Source organism: Ursus arctos, unplaced genomic scaffold (genome assembly GCF_023065955.2).
Source record: "Ursus arctos isolate Adak ecotype North America unplaced genomic scaffold, UrsArc2.0 scaffold_7, whole genome shotgun sequence".
In the NCBI taxonomy this organism is placed as follows: domain Eukaryota; kingdom Metazoa; phylum Chordata; class Mammalia; order Carnivora; family Ursidae; genus Ursus; species Ursus arctos.
In genome coordinates, this window is record NW_026623089.1 from 62746114 (window position 1) to 62762707 (window position 16594).

Genomic DNA, 16594 nt, shown 5'->3' on the forward strand with positions numbered 1-16594 from the left:
TGTGAAATCCATTTTTTTAAGGTATACAAATGGTGTTTTGATATATGTATGTAATAGAAATGATTTCCATACTCAAGCTTACACACCCATCGCCTCCTGTACTTGGCATTTTTGTGTGCACAGTAAGAACAGTTGCGATCTCTCTTAGCAAATTTCAGGAATATAATACATTGTTATTAACTACAGTCCCCACGCTGTAGATTAGGTTTCCAGAATTTACTAATCTTATAACTGCAAGTTTGTCCTCGGTAATCAATATGCCCCCACTTCCTCTACCCCCAGCCTCTGGTAACTACCATTCTGTTGTCAGTTACTATGGATTAAACCTTTTTTTTTTTTAAAGACGGACTCCATTCCTTAAAAGAATATTTCCAGCTCGTCGTGCTAGATGTCCAAACAGACCCGTAGCAGTTTGCCGTTTCTCTCAGTGTCTGCTGTAGATCACAATACTTAGAGTGCTTGTTGTAGTACTTGCCACAGCGTTTTGTTAATGGATCCTCTGACGTCCTGCTTTCAGCTTCCTTGTGGACTGTCGTTACCACTTACAGACGAAGAAGCTGGGGCTGAGAGGAGTGTTTCACTTGCCCAGTGTCACTGGGTGATAGGGCTGAGCCTAGCATTGAGGTCCAGTGGCTACTTACCCATTCTGTGGCTGACCGCTAGGCTGCCCCTCTAACACACCAGGTGGCCGACCTGACAAAGCATGTTCACCGTGGGAAAAGTCGGTATTTACACAAGTGTGTGTCATAGCCCAACCCCCACCATTGTTTGTGAAGCCAGCAGGCTGCCTCCTGCAGTCTGATGAGACATACGCTCTCCTCAGAGCTCCGGAGAGCCTGCAATGTTCTGTCAATTTAAGAAATTCATTATCTCCACTTACAAAAACTCTAGGAAGTTTAGGATCATTATAATCTGTGTTTTTGTTTTTCATAGTGGTTTGGAATTTTCACTTTTATTTTTTTATTATGTTCAGTTAGCCAACGTACAGTACATTATTCGTTTTGTTGTGGTGTTCAGTGATTCATTAGTTGTGTATAACACCCAGTGCTTATCACAACCTCTGCCCTCCTTGGTACCCACCCCCCCACCCCCCTCCTTCTGTAACCCTCAGTCTGTTTCCCAGAGTCCAGAGGCTCTCATGGTTTATCTCCCTCTCTGATTTCTTCCCATTTAGTTTTCCCTCCCTTCTCCTGTGGTCCTCCGTCCTATTCCTTAGAATTTTCAAATCACTTTCACAATACTTGGGTCATTCCGTTCTCACAGTGAATTGGGACAGGTAATTTCATCAGCCAGTTACCCTCATGCAGAAATGGAGGTTCGGTGAGGTGTTTGACTTGTCACTCACTGGGCAGTGAAGTGATCGAGCCAAAGTCAGACCCAAGTCATGTATTCTTGGTGTAAGGGAACTGACACCCACATGGGTTCCCCTGTCCTGGTCCTGTCCAGTTTGTGGCCAAGGGGTAACATTATCCTTGCAAGCCTTTCTTGTCATGGGCTCCTCGTCTGGTGTCAACGGCCAGCTGTTTCTCAAGTAAACTGTGTTTACACCTTTTCAGATTAGATGCACTGGGTTTTGTATGTAACCTGATAGTGCGAGGTCTACCTGGTGCTGTTACCCACGGCACGTCAAGGCCACCAGTTAATCTACAGGACTGCCTTCTGCTGGCTCCTGGGGCAGCAGAGCTGACAGAGAAGGACCTTCCCTGGTGTCATCCAGTACTGGGGTTTGACGGTTGGCAGCCTGGAGAAGTATCTAATATTGAAGTTAATTGGGTGGTTCTTTCTTTTCCTTGCGTATATACTTTCTGGCCCCCTGCCTCTTTTCTTCTGTGCCGGGACATTTATTTCCAGACCTGGGCATTTGGGTGTGTCCTCTTGTAAAGCCCGTGTGTACTTGCTCTTCTCTTTCCTCTGATGAATAGGGCTAGTGAGAAACTATTTTTGGAAAGTATTAAGCTCATGGAGACAGTGATATCATCATTAGTCAGGCTTTGGACTCTATTGAATAATGTGCATTTTGATTTTAATAGGGTCCTTGACATCACTTCCAAGATGAAAAATGGTGTGCTTATTATTCATATCATTTTTGATGTGGGAGTAAAAGGTCTTATTAAGTGAGTATGAATTTTTCCTTAACACAGTGTCCTGCTCAAGCTGCCTGTTCAGGGTGTTGACTTTGTGTTGTCAGATTTTTGAAGTTTCTCTCTGAACTTCAGTTTCCTCGTCTGTGAAATGAGTATAATATGACTCCTAGTGTGACTAGGTCCTGAGGATTCAGAGAAGAAATGAATGTAAAGGTCTAGGACAGTGCTTGACACTGAGCTGCCACACAATAAGCTTTGGTATTGCTACTGTTAACATAGGAATTTAAGCATTTTTGAATCAATAAGTAAGTCCTGTACATTTACAAGATGCATTTTTCTAACCAAATGGGCTCTGTTGATTTGATATAAGCATGCTGTGTATGTAACTGTAAAGGACCAGTGCTGGCACCGGAACATTTTTGTTTTTGCTGTGTTTTCCCCAAATTATCACATTTTAGCAAATGAGCTAATATAAATGAAAGTCCTTTGAAAAACAGAAATGACTTCATATATAAAGAAACATTAATATGACTCCATACCAACACTGGCCTTGGTGCCAGATTTTTGATGTACGTTTTTATTTAATCTCCACAGCAACCAACCCTCAGTTTGCAAATGAGGAAACTAAGATTGGGAAAAGCTAAGAAATACACTTAGGATCATGAAGCCGGGAAGCCATGTTGGGGCATCTCCAAGAGGGCTTTCGATAAAGAAAGACAAGGAAAGGTCAAAGGCAGAATATTTCCTTTATTCCTGATGGAGGCCAGGTTGAGGGCTGGCTTAGTGTCTGAGCCAAGTAGGCCTGCTAACTGAACCCCTGAAATAGGCACATCCCCTACCCAGTGGCCCACATCGCCAACCCTAGGGCAGGCATACCCCTCAAGGAGGTAGGCTTCGGGGAGCAGAGGGGCGTGTTCGCTCTCTGGGACCAAGCTGAAGCCCCAGAGAGTGAACATTGAGTTTGAGCAAAGCCTTCCCAGCTGCCTTTCCCAGATCTACCAGCCAGATAAATCACTCCACATCTCCAGGGCCAACGTGAATCTAAAGGGATAGGAAGAGGCCCACAGTTACACAACTGAGTTGCCTTTCAAAATGGAAAACTCAGGAGTGGGAATGAAGTGTTCTCCATTAAGAAGTAGCGAAGGCAATTTTGAAATCTAAGTCTGCCAACTTTTTCCATTAAGCCCTGGGAACACCCTACTTGCTGTGGGAAGCTTAAGAGCCAATCTAGTTCATCTTTCATAACTATCACCATAATGCGATATCCTACTGTCATTTTGAGTGTCTATTTGTTCAGTAACCAAATAGAGGAAAAGCTTTTCCTTGTACCATGGTGCAATTCCCAACAATGTGTCAGAACATTTTGGAATTCATATTGTTTATGAAAATATATAAACAGGTCAAATTTAACATTTCCGTTTTAAGTAAATACTCATCTGTAGAACTAAGTATTTGGAGACAGGGAGCTCAGAAATGAAGCTACGAATTCGGTCTCTTTCTATAAAAACTACAGGTTCAGTCAAATTGCCTTATTTTGTGTTTAGATGGATGCAATGCAGGCTCTTTGTGTGTAGCTTTTTAAAAGTGGTAGGTCTGTTTGCTCATAAGCCTCAGCAAACCTCTCTGGGAAAAAACCTGGGACAAATACTGGGATGTACCGGTCATCGTTCTGACCAAGGATATTTGTTCATTACACATTTGTTCATTTGTATGATGACAGAGTTTCGATGAGTGGCAAAGAGTTTGGAGAGTAAAGGAGTTGGGGAGGACTGGCTGGGACTTGGGGTCCAGGTGCTGGCACCCTCCCGCCTCCATAAATAGTGCATGATGGCCACGATGCCTTCTTGTGTGGTATAATTCATTGTTTCAATAATTAATGTTGCCAGTGCATGTTGCTAAGAGTACCAAAGGTAAATAATTTACTGTAATTACCAAAGAGGAGTGGTATTACTTATTTATTAGAACTTTTTTTTTTAAATGGGTCCTTTGTGAAAAATGACCTCAGGGCCCCAAATGAAGGAATTATAGTTTGCTAAAAAATTAAATAAAGTAAGCATCACCACCCACTGTTTGTTAACATTTGCCCTATTCTGAAGGTTAGTCAGTTGGGGTCTCCAAAAGTCAGTAAAATTCGTAAATAAGGCCAGACTAACACCAACACATAATCTTTAGTCAACCCATGTAGAATTGGGGAACTTTCTGAAGTAATGATGTGTTGCTCTTTTGGGGTTAGGACCTTGCTATTGTGGCCTCATTGTTTTCCATTTTGATTTTAGGGCTTTTAAAAAAATCTTTGTAATTCACAGTATGTTTTTAAATTTATGTTTTATTATCAAAGTTAATCAAACAAATAAGCCATGTCATTTTATAAGGCATACTCATTAGGAAAGAAAAAGAATCCCCATATACACCTTCAGCCTCCCATTTCTCCTCTCCAGAGACAACTGCTAAAAGTACCTCTTGATCAATCTTGTTATGTGCTTCTGTGTCTCCAAATAATATGTACATGTGGCTTCCTGTTGGCTTTCGCCCATTTCAGGAATAATTTATTGACTTCCCAAAATGGAAGATGAAGTTTTTATTTTTTGAATACCTCTTCCCTCCCACCATGCACGCTTTCCATCCCCCCCACTTTCCCCAAACAGTTGTGTCTTATTTTGGTTATGCCAATATTCCGTGCTTCTGTTATTACACCCACGTAAATGTTACCACAGATGTGAAGTGTGTTATGATTGCATTTTCTTTTAGGCACAATATTTTGCTTTCCCTAGAATTTTTTCATTTGCTTGGTCTTCTCAGTGTATCCCTACCCGCTCCCCAAACTCCAACCCAGTTGTGCCAGTCTCCTCTAATATGTTCACACTCATCAGGTGTTCTATAAATTTCTTCTGTTTAATTCATCTCTCTTTGTGCTTTCCTACTAGTCAAGTTCCTTGCGGGCCCGCTGCATGGATGTCCTCCTGGGTCTTCCTTCACTGTCACCGTGAAAATTCCCTATATTCTTACATTAGACCCTGTGTCTTCCTCCTTCTTGGTTTAATCCTTCATTCTGATGGAGTACATCTTCCAATCGTTTCCTTACAGGGTTCATGAGAAATATATTTTGGGGGGTTTTATATTTCTGAAATATCTTAGTTCTATTTTCACACCTTTTTTTTGTTTTTTGTTTTTATTTTTTATTTTTGGCTGGTTTTAGAATTCTGGGTTAAAATCATTTCCTCACAGAACATTGAAGGAATTGCTCCATTGCCTTGAACTTCAGTTTTTGCTGTTAAAAGTCTGATGGAAGTCTGCCATCTGTGATTGTTTTTCCCTCTCTAAATTTGTAGATTCTTTCTTTGTCTCCAAGTTCTGAAATTTCATGATGATGTGGTAGAGTGGGTTTCTATTCATAGTGCTGGTCACTCAAGTAGATCCTTTTACTCTGCAAACTCAGGTCTTCTGCTGTAGGGAAGTTTCTTGAATTATTTCTTTGGTTTCTTCTCCTCTATTTCACTATTTTTGCTTTCTGGAAACTTTTTTTTTTTTTGAGAAAGGAAATGGATTTGAAATTCCTGAAATGGTCCTCTGCTTTCTTGTGCGTTCTCCTATTTTCTGTATTTGTTACTTTCTATGAGTTTTTTTTTCCCTCTGGGTTTTTCGTTTGTTTTTAGTGTTTTATTGCTTTATAAGTGTAAGAAGATCTCATCTCTCTCTGGACATCAATGAAAAATTTTAAGCTTTCTTCTTCCTAAAATCCCTCTGTTTCTTGTTCTGTTTGCTTATTTGTTTATTTTATTCCTCATGTTAGATACTTCTCAACTGTGCAGTGACTCTTGGCTGTTTGATCACCACTGAGCTCATTGGAAGCTCTCCGCATGGGGGAGAGCTTGCCATCCATGATTTCTACTTAAGTAAGAAGCCAGGGACATTTTACTGGGAAATTCCAATTCCCAGTGAATCCTAAATCACTGGGAAATCCCGGAGAAGACGTCCCATTTTCTGCCCTGAGGCTCTGTCCCTTTCTGGCTGGAGACCAGCAAAAGAAGGCTGCTCCCTCCTCATGTAGCTTCTGCCTTGCTCTCCTCTTCCCAGAGTCCAGTTACACGTGGGAAAAACTTTCACCGTGTTCCATAGGCCACTTGTACGATTTTCTGTAGTTTCCGTTCTTTTTTTAAAATCCTATCTTTTGTACATTTTTCCGTCTACACTTCCAATTTTCTAACCCTGTTTTCTACTGTGTCTTGTCAAGAACGGACATTGTATTTACAAGTGAACAAATGCCCATTCGATTCTTACATACATTCCAGGGCTCTGTTAAATCATCCACCTTTTAATTTCTTTCATCTGTTTTTTCCCCTCTTTTCTTCAACATACTAATCATAGCTGTTTTGAAGTTCTTATTTGCTTACTTCAAAATGTCGGGTGACCTGGGAGTCTGTTTATAGTATTGGCTTTATTTTGTTTTCGTTCATGTGCTCTGGCCATGCTTGGCAATTTCTCACTGCATGCCGGACATGACATATGAAAAGTCGTAGGCACGACACACCTGACGATGATGTAATTCTCCACAGAGGGTGCACCCTGCCTCTGCTAGACAAATAGAGTGGTGGCTGATTATTTCAATCCAGTCGAGGTTTTGCTGCAATGAGGCAAAACCATTCGCAGCCGTGGTAAACTCAGACCACCTCAGGTTTGTCCCTGGCCTTTGTGAGGATCCTTACGTGGGAATCTTGTGTGATCCCCTCCCCTGACGAGGCCCAAACTCAAGCTTTTCTTCAGGAAACTGCCAAGAAGCAACACTGCCTTCTGGAGATTTTCTGGTTAGGTTTTTGGCTTCCTGTTCTGCACAGCCCCAGAATTCAGCAAATGTTCTTCACAGAAATCTGTAGCATGCTTAAGGCCGCCCAAATCTCCACCGAAACTCCCTTGGTTTTTCTATTCCCCAGTAGTGGCCCCTGTCGGTAAAAAGCCCCAATTCTGTGTGCATTGAGAATCAGCAAAGGCACCCAAGTTAAAAATGGCAACAAAAAGTCCACTCAGCTCTTCCAGATCTTCGCCTCCCCAGAGTGCAGCTCCCCAGCTCCTCCTTTGCCCCAGCTGGAGCCCATTTCCATAGTTACCTGGTGTGGCCGCAGCAGGCTTCTACTAGCTACTGTGCCCCACTTGGAAAAACAAAAGTCACCAGGATTGATGATTTTTTCAGACGTGGGAAAGAATTTTCTAATTGTAAGATGAATTTGGAGATGTGTTCAAGCATTAAAATCATGGTTAGCATTTCCACATCGAATGTACCTTTTGCTGATAGAACATCGTTCATTGGTGATTTGGAAACTATTGCTTTACTAATTTATGCAAATCTTTATCCTGTTGACACATGTTTCTTATCCAGAACTAATATATCACATTTGTTAATATCACCACTGAGCTCATCACGGAGGTGCACATTAAGTTTCCAAAATACTAATTTTTGTTTGAAAACTCAAATTATCATTAGCAACTAATGCCATCAGTTACTTTCCTTGAACGGACAGACTTACATTGTTCGTTTTCAAGAAAATAATGTCAAAACCCAGGTCACAGTAATCATAGTTTCGTGTCAGTTGTATACTGTGTTTCGTGGAAAAGTCACTTTTCAGGTTACATCTCAAATGCCTTTCTTCAAGCTGACGATCGTACTTTAGTAATCAGCAGGCGTGCTTTATGTCTACTTCCCATCGGAAATCTGTGATATTCCTTTTGCCATGGCAGTTATTCAAGATGCTTTCTTAAAAGTTTGAAATAGTACAACATATCAGTAAACTTTGGTTCCTATCTCGAAACTTCAATGTGGACCGTTAGGGGAGGAAGTACAAATTGTTTGACTGTCTGGACTTACAGAGACACACAGGTGTATTTTGTGGCTACAGAGAAACTGTCTTGTGTGGGTCGTTGATGCTGTATGTCCTTTTATTTTGCAGCATCTAACATTCACAAGAGAATTTGACTCAGATTCTCTAAGACATTATAGCTGGGCTGCAGATACCTTGGACAACGTCAATCTTGTCTCAAGTCCTGTTCATTCTGGGTAAGTAATCTTAACGTCACTTGCCTTTATCCTATTAAACGAACATTACATTTATTATTTGGAGCTATAAATTCATATCGACAGGCTTCATGTGTATAAAATATTGGTCTTCTGAAGATTTCATTAGTTGAGTATGTGTGATCTATGTTAGTGAGTCATTAGTTAATTCTTTTTCTGAGCAAAATGGTATATCTGTTTTCTGTTGAAGAAAGCACAGTGTTGGAAAGGAAAAGAATTAAAGTATTGGTGCATAAAAAATTCTTGCCTGTTCTGGTACTATTCCCAGGTCTTTAATTTCTCTTTTCAATTAAAAAAAAATAAATCCGGTCATTTTCCTTAATTTTACTTTATTTAAATGAAGTTTTATTTCTGAGTACCTGATTTTCCTTTCTAATGAAAAATTAAATATGTGGGTATATCTGTTCATTTACCTTGCTGTCTGCTTTCGTGCTTTGCTTTGAGCCTCAAATCTTCAGATCAAGTTTGGTACCTTCTGCATTCCTGAAATAAAATTAGGATTAAATTTATTAAATTATAATTAGAAGAGAAATTAATTTTTAAATGGAAAGAAAGGAATTCACTTTTAAAAAGTGAATGTACCAATGTGTGTACCCCAGGGGTGCAGTGGTAAAAACCACATGGGACAGGCTCCTTCCTATTTTCCCACTGGTCGGCAGAATCTGGGGTAGGCAGTGGGAGGTGACCTGCTCCAACTGCTGAACTGATAATCAGCATATATTTAGATATGGGATTCTTCAGCTGTAGGAAATTAAAACATGGGCTCAATGAATCCACACAAATGGAATGGAAATAATTAAGATGATGAAAACATCCAGGTGTTTTCACCTCTGAAACTGGCATTTAAGCCATAAATTAGTTGTGATCCAGGACAAGGGTGGATTAGTTTGCAATTAAATAAATTAGCAATAAGTAACCTTCCTGAAATGCTATATGTATTATATGAAGTATTTTCTGCTGCTTTTAATTAAAATAAATCATAATAGCTAATGTTTACCTTTGTATGTGCCTGGCATTGTGTTAAATGTTTTTACATGTATTATCTGACTTAATTTTTATTTGAACCTTGAAGTGATACTGCGAGATAGGTTTTATTCGTTACCCCCATTTTATAGACGAAAAGTCGGACTCAGAGTAATGCTGCAGGTTATTTAAAGTAGTCTTACAGAACTGCGGCTTGTCGCACAAAGAGTTGCAATATCATTCAAATAGAAATAATTGACATGAAAGGGCTTTATAAACTATACATGGTGGTCTTTGACTCATTAACATTGCATTTCTTTTACTCAATCAGAAAAATCTTTAGTTATAGTAATATTAATTTTTAATTGCTTAAATATTTACTCCACTGATGTTAGATGTTCATGGGTCTAATGTTGAGAAAGCAAAAAAAAAAAAAAAAATCAGTTGAGAAGGAAAATATAAAATACTTGGGACACACTCAGCGAGCAGCATGCTCAGGATTTTTTGTACCAAGCTTAGTGAATTGTTGCCATGTCACAAATACCTAGAACCAGCATCTTGTATTCTCTACATGGGAAAGAAAAGTCCTAGGGTCTAATTTAGTTAACTCATGTGCTTTGCTTCAAATGGTAGTTTGAGCTTCACATGAGAAGTTGAGGGAGCAGAGAATAATAAAATCAGAAGTAAACTTTCCCATACGCTGGAGACAATGAAATATTGGAATACACAAATTCTCTCTCCTTCCTCTTGAATTTATTGAAGGCAGTAGGCTTGTGCAGGAGAGCAAAGGTAATGGCAGTTAGCGTGGGCTAATTTGAAAAGGAAACTATCGACTTGATACTCACTTGGACACGATTCACTAATGCCAGGGCTGTGGTGGAGCCTCTGTAGCCACTTAAGGCGAATATTGTTCCAGGTTGTCCCACAAGTGCCAAATGCCTTGGTTTCACGTTCTGATGGTTTTTATTTTTCCTTTGCTTGTCATTGACATTTTCTGTTGCCTGCTTCTAATTATCTTACATTAATTTTTCCCATTTGCTTTCTAAATTATTTTGCAGCTATTCTTCTCCACTTCCTCAGTATGATTCAAGGTGATAACTGTGTCCTTTATGTGAACCATCCTTTTTTGTATTTTTAATTTATGTGAAGTTTTCCCACAGTTAGATGTGTCAATGTCTGTAGTGTATCAGCATTCGTCATCCCACTGTTCTTAAAACTAGAAACATTCATGTGTTAGTTTTAGATCATCCGTAGAATTCCTGCTTTAGTTTACATATTAATAAAATACAACAAATATGATTAAACATCACCTTTTGATTTGTTCCTAATAAGTTATATTGCATGAAATTTGATTTTGCACAGAATATGTAAGGAATGAGTTTGGAAAACAAATCACTGTATTTCATGATGTGACTGAGTAATAGGACCCTATCCTGCTTAACATGTGTTATCACCTTTCCTCAGTCTACTGGCTCTATAGAATTGAAAACCTTAGAATAAATAATTGCTAATGAATACCAGCTGGGCACTGGGTGCTATGCGGAACCCAGAGAAAGAGCTTCTTCTAATTTGTCGTTAAAATCTTCTAAGGCCTGTTTTTTCCATTTGGTTGTGATATTCTTTGTAGTTTGGGTATTTTTATATTGACGTGGATAACCTTCTTATACGACCTTCAGGCTGCTCAGCTACAAGTGTTTTTTTATATATATCCTTCTCACATAGATATATTTTCAGTATTAGTAACCTCGTCTGTCCCAGGCAGTTTCCTAAGCGCCCTTAACACAGTAGTTTTTGCTCAATGGATCACTCAGTAAACATTTATTATGTGCTTACTGTGTTTGGGACTGTGCTCAGCTCTGCAGGTCAAGCAGTGAACAAGACAGGCCTGATCTGAATTAACATCTATATTGTTGAGATCAGCTGCTTATTGCCAGGGCAAACATTGCCCTCCCAGTGTAAACATTCTAGTGTTTATTTGTGCTAATACAACCAAATTTTCAAGCCCAGAGTTTATCTTTGTTTTTTCGAAGTTTTATTTAAGTGATCTCTACACCCAACGTGGGGCTCAAACTCATGACCCCGAGATCGAAAGTCGGATGCCTCACCAGCTGAGCCAGCCAGGTGGCCCCCAGAGCTTATCTTGGATCATTTTTAATCCATTCTGTTGCTATTATTCCCCATCACGAGTTGATCTTCACTACTGAATGCTGGGAAGGATCAGGTTTTGTCCTAGGCTTCTTTATAAGGTTGCCCTATTGTCTGCATTACTGAGTAAAGGTAGCTGTTAAGTATGTGTCTATCTAAGACAATGTGGGCTCACCAGGGCAGTTTCAAGGGAGCCTTGTCATCGTTTAGCACTGGAGGCAATGCGTGTGGACACTTGCACAAGTGAACCAGTATCTTTGTCTCTGACTTGGGAGGTGCTGTGTTCTGTTTTGGTTTTGAGGGGGTCAGTCTCTTCCCCTCTTACTTTGAATAGTACCCTGGTTCCAGCCTCTCAAAGTAGGTCTAATGTTACCAAAAAACGTAATCCAGAGGAAAATGGCTAAATCCAAAATAAGCAGAAGGGCGTGAAGCTGATTCCACTAACCGATGACCAGAGTTGGTTCCGAACATCTGATTGGCTGAAAAATGAGCCCCATGCTATTTCCTTTCTCCGTGGGGATGGCCCGTCAGTTTGCTTTGTTGAAACAGTTACTCTCCTAAGGCTGAGAAGCATCACTCTTAAGGAAAAGGGCCCCAGCTAGGACCTCCATGCAAAGTCCTAAAATCTGTTTGCAAGATGTTAGGACTGCATTTAAATGAACTATATTTAGTAGAAGATTTTGATGGATGGGATTATTCCCTCCCCCCGATACTACAGGTATTCAGATAATTTTCTAATTATCAACATTTGGTGCTGTTCAAGTAATAAGCATATTTTCACATGTGAACGTGGGAATGCAAAGGGACGTATGTTCTTCTGTCCGACTTGCACTCTTCTATACGTCAGGCTCATTGGTGTACGTGCACCAGAGCGCTTTATAATACCAAAGATTCGAGGAGGATGCTGCGTGAGCTTGTGATAGGAATCAGGAATTGCAATATGCTATAACCCAGATAAGATACTATTAATTTCTTTACATTTTCACATCTACATGCCGACAAATAATTTTTCTTCATTAGCTTTAATAGAAAGGCCAATGACAGAATTATAGTATATAATTTAGAGACATTTTCTGAAAGTCTATAAGTATTCAGTTTTGTATGGCTATACAGATATTCAAGCGTAGGTTATTTTAAACAGTTTTAAGGCCAAATTTAAACTGAAAAGATTAAATCCCTCTCCATCAAAATTGCCTGAGCAAAATTAGTCACCTGCTTTTATTCTTATATTCTGCTTTGTGGTAGTAAAAATTAGAGTGTTCGGTCTGATTAAGTATATATTTATTTTATGAGCTGTACATGTTAAGACATACCGTGGAGTTTCATCTGACTTGTCAGGGAGAGAGGTTTCATAGTCAGCCTCTGGCTAAAAGCATTTATAGTTAAAATGACGCTTGAATATAGCTTAAGTCATCCTTAGAGACCACATAGTTCGTGTTTTTACACGCATGATGGTCCTGCAAGAGCCAGTCTTTATTCCAGCTTTGAAACATTCACTCTTCCTCAACGTGAGCGTCTAAGTCGTTGGCTTCCGTTAGGAGGCCAGCGTCCCCCCGAAAATAAGTTGTCGCGCCCCACTTTTTGCCCAGTTCACAAGTTGAATGCATGTTTGATGTGACTCCACTGTATTTACTTCCGATTTATTTTTAAAGAGAGGAAATGAGAGCTACCTTGTCTGTCGTTTCAAACCTTAACATTTAATCGCAGAACCTCCTGTGAAGATCGTGTTCTTCTCGCCTTGATTTGGCCTCCGGTCTCTCCTCACAGGTTTCTGGTTAGCTTCATGGTGGACGCGCGAGGCGGCTCCATGAGAGGCAGCCGGCACCACGGCATGAGAATCATCATCCCTCCGCGCAAGTGTACGGCCCCCACGCGCATCACCTGCCGCTTGGTAAAGAGACATAAACTGGCCAACCCACCCCCCATGGTGGAAGGAGAGGGATTAGCCAGTAGGCTGGTAGAAATGGGTCCTGCAGGGGCACAATTTTTAGGGTAAGTTATTTTCTCAATTTTTACCTTGGCCCTTGTATGATATATTTGGTTTCCTTTGCCCTTTTTAACTCAAGTAGCTAACTATTAAAACTACTTAGTTGGACCGTTTTGATCGAGCACACCTTTCGTGTAGCGTCAAAGGTCACAAAGCTGTGTAATTCTCTGAAAAGCTAGTAGGCTGATAACTTCCTTAACTCAGTTTGCCGGTCAAAGCTTTTACTAACCCAGAAGCATGTTCTCTGCTCAGTGAGTGCACGGAACCCCAGCGACCCCCATGGAAGTCAAGGCACCATTCTTAGGGAAAACTAGAGATGCCGGAACTGTCTCACCACGTTGAATAAATGGCTCCTATGGGTACCTGTCTTGTTTAAAGATAATTTTTAGGGAAAGAATCCATGGTGATAGGGGCCTTTGAGAAAAGGAAACATGAATTCATTTTCTGAGGTGGCACTTGGGTGCAAAGCAGGCAGGCTCTGTCGTGACGGACAGTTTGTTCACAATTTCCCCTTCTCGTTTCTCTTCCTGCTGCATGGATGCTATTCAGTAAACTGCATCTTCCTACCAATCCTCCCCCTGTAAATGAGGGCGAGAGCTTGGTTAGCCGAATCCTGCAGCTTGGGCCTCAAGGAACAAAATTTATTGGGTAGGATCTTTATAGACAAGATACAGAATGTCTACAATTCTTTTTTCCATTTTCAATTTTTTTCTGTCACCCCCATGGTCGTCTTCTTGTCTTAATTTTATTTTTATCTTTTCAGTTTTTAATGCTTTCAGTTGATGTGTGTCACTGAAAGACACAGAAATCATAGTGGCTTGACTTAACTGTAGCCCCGTTACCTACCCTGCTTCGCCAGCATGTGGAATTCACTGCAAGCCTTCTGCTTCATAACTTTGTGCTTCTGTGAACCTTTCTTTAATTTGAAGTGTTTCAACTGGTTCTGATAGTGTTTAAGACAGACTGACGATCTAATTTTAACCCAGCGTAAGAGAAGGTATTTGCAGGCTTTGAATCAACATTTGCTGTAAATGATACATACGTGTGTGAATATATATATGTGTACATATATATATATATATATATGTACGTGTCTGGAGTTACAGTTTTTTAAAAGTACATACTTATACATACTAAGTCATCTTTACGGGCTTTGAGAGACAGAAGTCCTCAAGAAGTAAACTGAATTTGATAAATGTTGGGAATAGAAGATACTAAAAGAAAGCCAACTAGGCAGCAGATAGCATATTCTTCTAAAGTTATTAAATTGTCTCGTTTTGTTTTGTTTAAGCTGAAATGTGTTGGTATTTGTTGTTTGTTTGCTTGTCTGTCCGATTGGTGGATTTGCCTTGGCAGTCTGCATGAAGAGACCTGTTATGAAAAGTATGCTTGGCTTTCACCTTGGTCAAAGGCCCTGGTTCATACCTTCTCTCCAGTATTGTTGAATGTCCTACACAAAGCCGCATTCCTTAAATATTTACAGAGACAGTATCTGATACATTAACCTGCAAAGATTGTATCTAGTTCTCAAAAAAAAAAATTAATGACAAATCATATGTGGTTAAAACCACGGTAAATATCTTAACTCTTGAAATTATTGACACTCTTAGCAATACTTGATTTTGTTTCTACCTATCAAAAAATAAAGGCACTATACAAATTTTCAGATCCTTAATTTGAATTAATTATAATTATTTTGCCAAAAGAAAAATTGTATTTATCATCCCATTTTAAGTGAATGCTTTTGTAATAAATGAAATGCTCCTTTGTACTGATGCCATTGGGTCATTACAATGACTCTCCCTTTTTGTGTTCTTACCTATTTAAACCCGTGTCTCCTATTATCACATGTACATAAACACATGGATGAAGAGGTGAGGTTACATACAACCTCTGTAGGAGAATGATGATACTGTCTACTTAAATGTCATAAAATAAAGCTGCACAATCCAACTACATAAACTGTGTGTGATTGTGGTCTGCTTACTTCCATCCATCTTTTGTAGCATTTATCCTATTTTAAAAGTTAACAAAATTATTCCTGCGTTCGATTGGCTGTCTTCAATTTGCAGCCATCCTTTCACATTCTTTGGCAAAAGGACACTGTCAAAAATTAATGTATCACTGTATTACGATTTCAAACCAACAAGTGCTTTTTCAGAAGTGTATGTCTTCCTGTGCAGGTTCTGTGACAGTTAGGACATTAAGTTGCCCACTACCATTTCACAAATTAAAACTCAGACAAAACGCCTTGACTGTACAGGCCATAAAATTCACAGAAAGTCACTGTTGGAGGGAGTGAACTGTTATGTCGATCGTTTCCTTGCTCAGGGACAAACACCTGTGATCTTTCAAAATAGGAAATCTACAGAATTTCTTTTTCAAAGAAATGACTGTGTCCTTTTAAATCATTAGCTTTTTTGTATAATATAATATAGCTATCGTGTTTTTAAAAATGGACCAACTTTCTTACGGTCTGTTTTCCTAACTTCCAATTCCTTGATTCAAAACTCCTGTTTATATGTGCGGAATATTTTCCCCTTATTGAATCAAAATGCCTCACAGGCAGTAGGCCCTTACGAATTGTTCGTGAATGAATGAATGATGGCATGTTTTCAGGCTTCTAACATGATTTAATTAGCAAATGATTCTGCAGCTTTGAAGTCATTCCCAACCTTAGTGGCACCTCTGATTTTCAAATGAATACTGTTAATGAAACTGTTGTGGAAAGTATGATACTATAAATGTATTTCATTTGATAGCAAAATAATGTGGATTTTTTTTCCAGCCCTGTCATAGTGGAAATCCCTCACTTTGGGTCTATGCGAGGAAAAGAGAGAGAACTCATTGTTCTTCGAAGTGAAAATGGTGAGACGTGGAAGGAGCATCAGTTTGACAGTAAAAATGAAGATTTAACCGAACTGCTTAATGGCATGGACGAAGGTAATTATGACGACTCCTTGTCCTTGTAAATGTCCGCAGGTCAAAACCAAAGGCCTGGCCGTGCCGAACTTCACGCGGCTCGAACGTCCCATGTTTGTATTCTGAGCTGGGTGTCCAGGTCCCCGGCGTTCATTGATGCTTTCGGAATCTCAGGCAGGAACTTCCTTTTAATCCGACAGACTTTTTTTCTCGCAATACTAATGTACAAATATTACAGTGATGACTCTTTCAGTCTTTAATCAAATATGTTCATCTTTCCAAAACCCAAGAGAGTCTTCTAAGTGCAAGATGTGTAAGGAAGGGGGTGAATAATAACGGAAGGTATGCAAGGCATGCAGGGCATTTTTAAGGAAATACGTTCACATTTTATGTTTGGAATTATTATTTCCGGATCCTTCCCTGTATCTC

The 16594-nt window shown here is 39.7% G+C and overlaps 1 protein-coding gene across 11 annotated transcripts in view; it reads left to right on the top strand.

Annotated features, from left to right (window-relative positions):
* Positions 1-16594, top strand: part of ANK3 (ankyrin 3) — a 641190-nt gene that overhangs the window by 554571 nt on the left and 70025 nt on the right. For 7 of the 11 annotated variants that reach the window (XM_057308892.1, XM_057308894.1, XM_057308893.1 and 4 more), the window contains 3 exons: positions 8024-8130; positions 13024-13248; positions 16032-16186. In XM_057308892.1, the coding sequence (XP_057164875.1) occupies positions 8024-8130; positions 13024-13248; positions 16032-16186 (487 nt within the window). Of the gene's footprint in view, positions 1-8023; positions 8131-10169; positions 10203-13023; positions 13249-16031; positions 16187-16594 lie in introns of all 11 variants that reach the window. The other 4 variants (XM_057308888.1, XM_057308889.1, XM_057308891.1 and 1 more) reach the window with 1 other exon arrangement.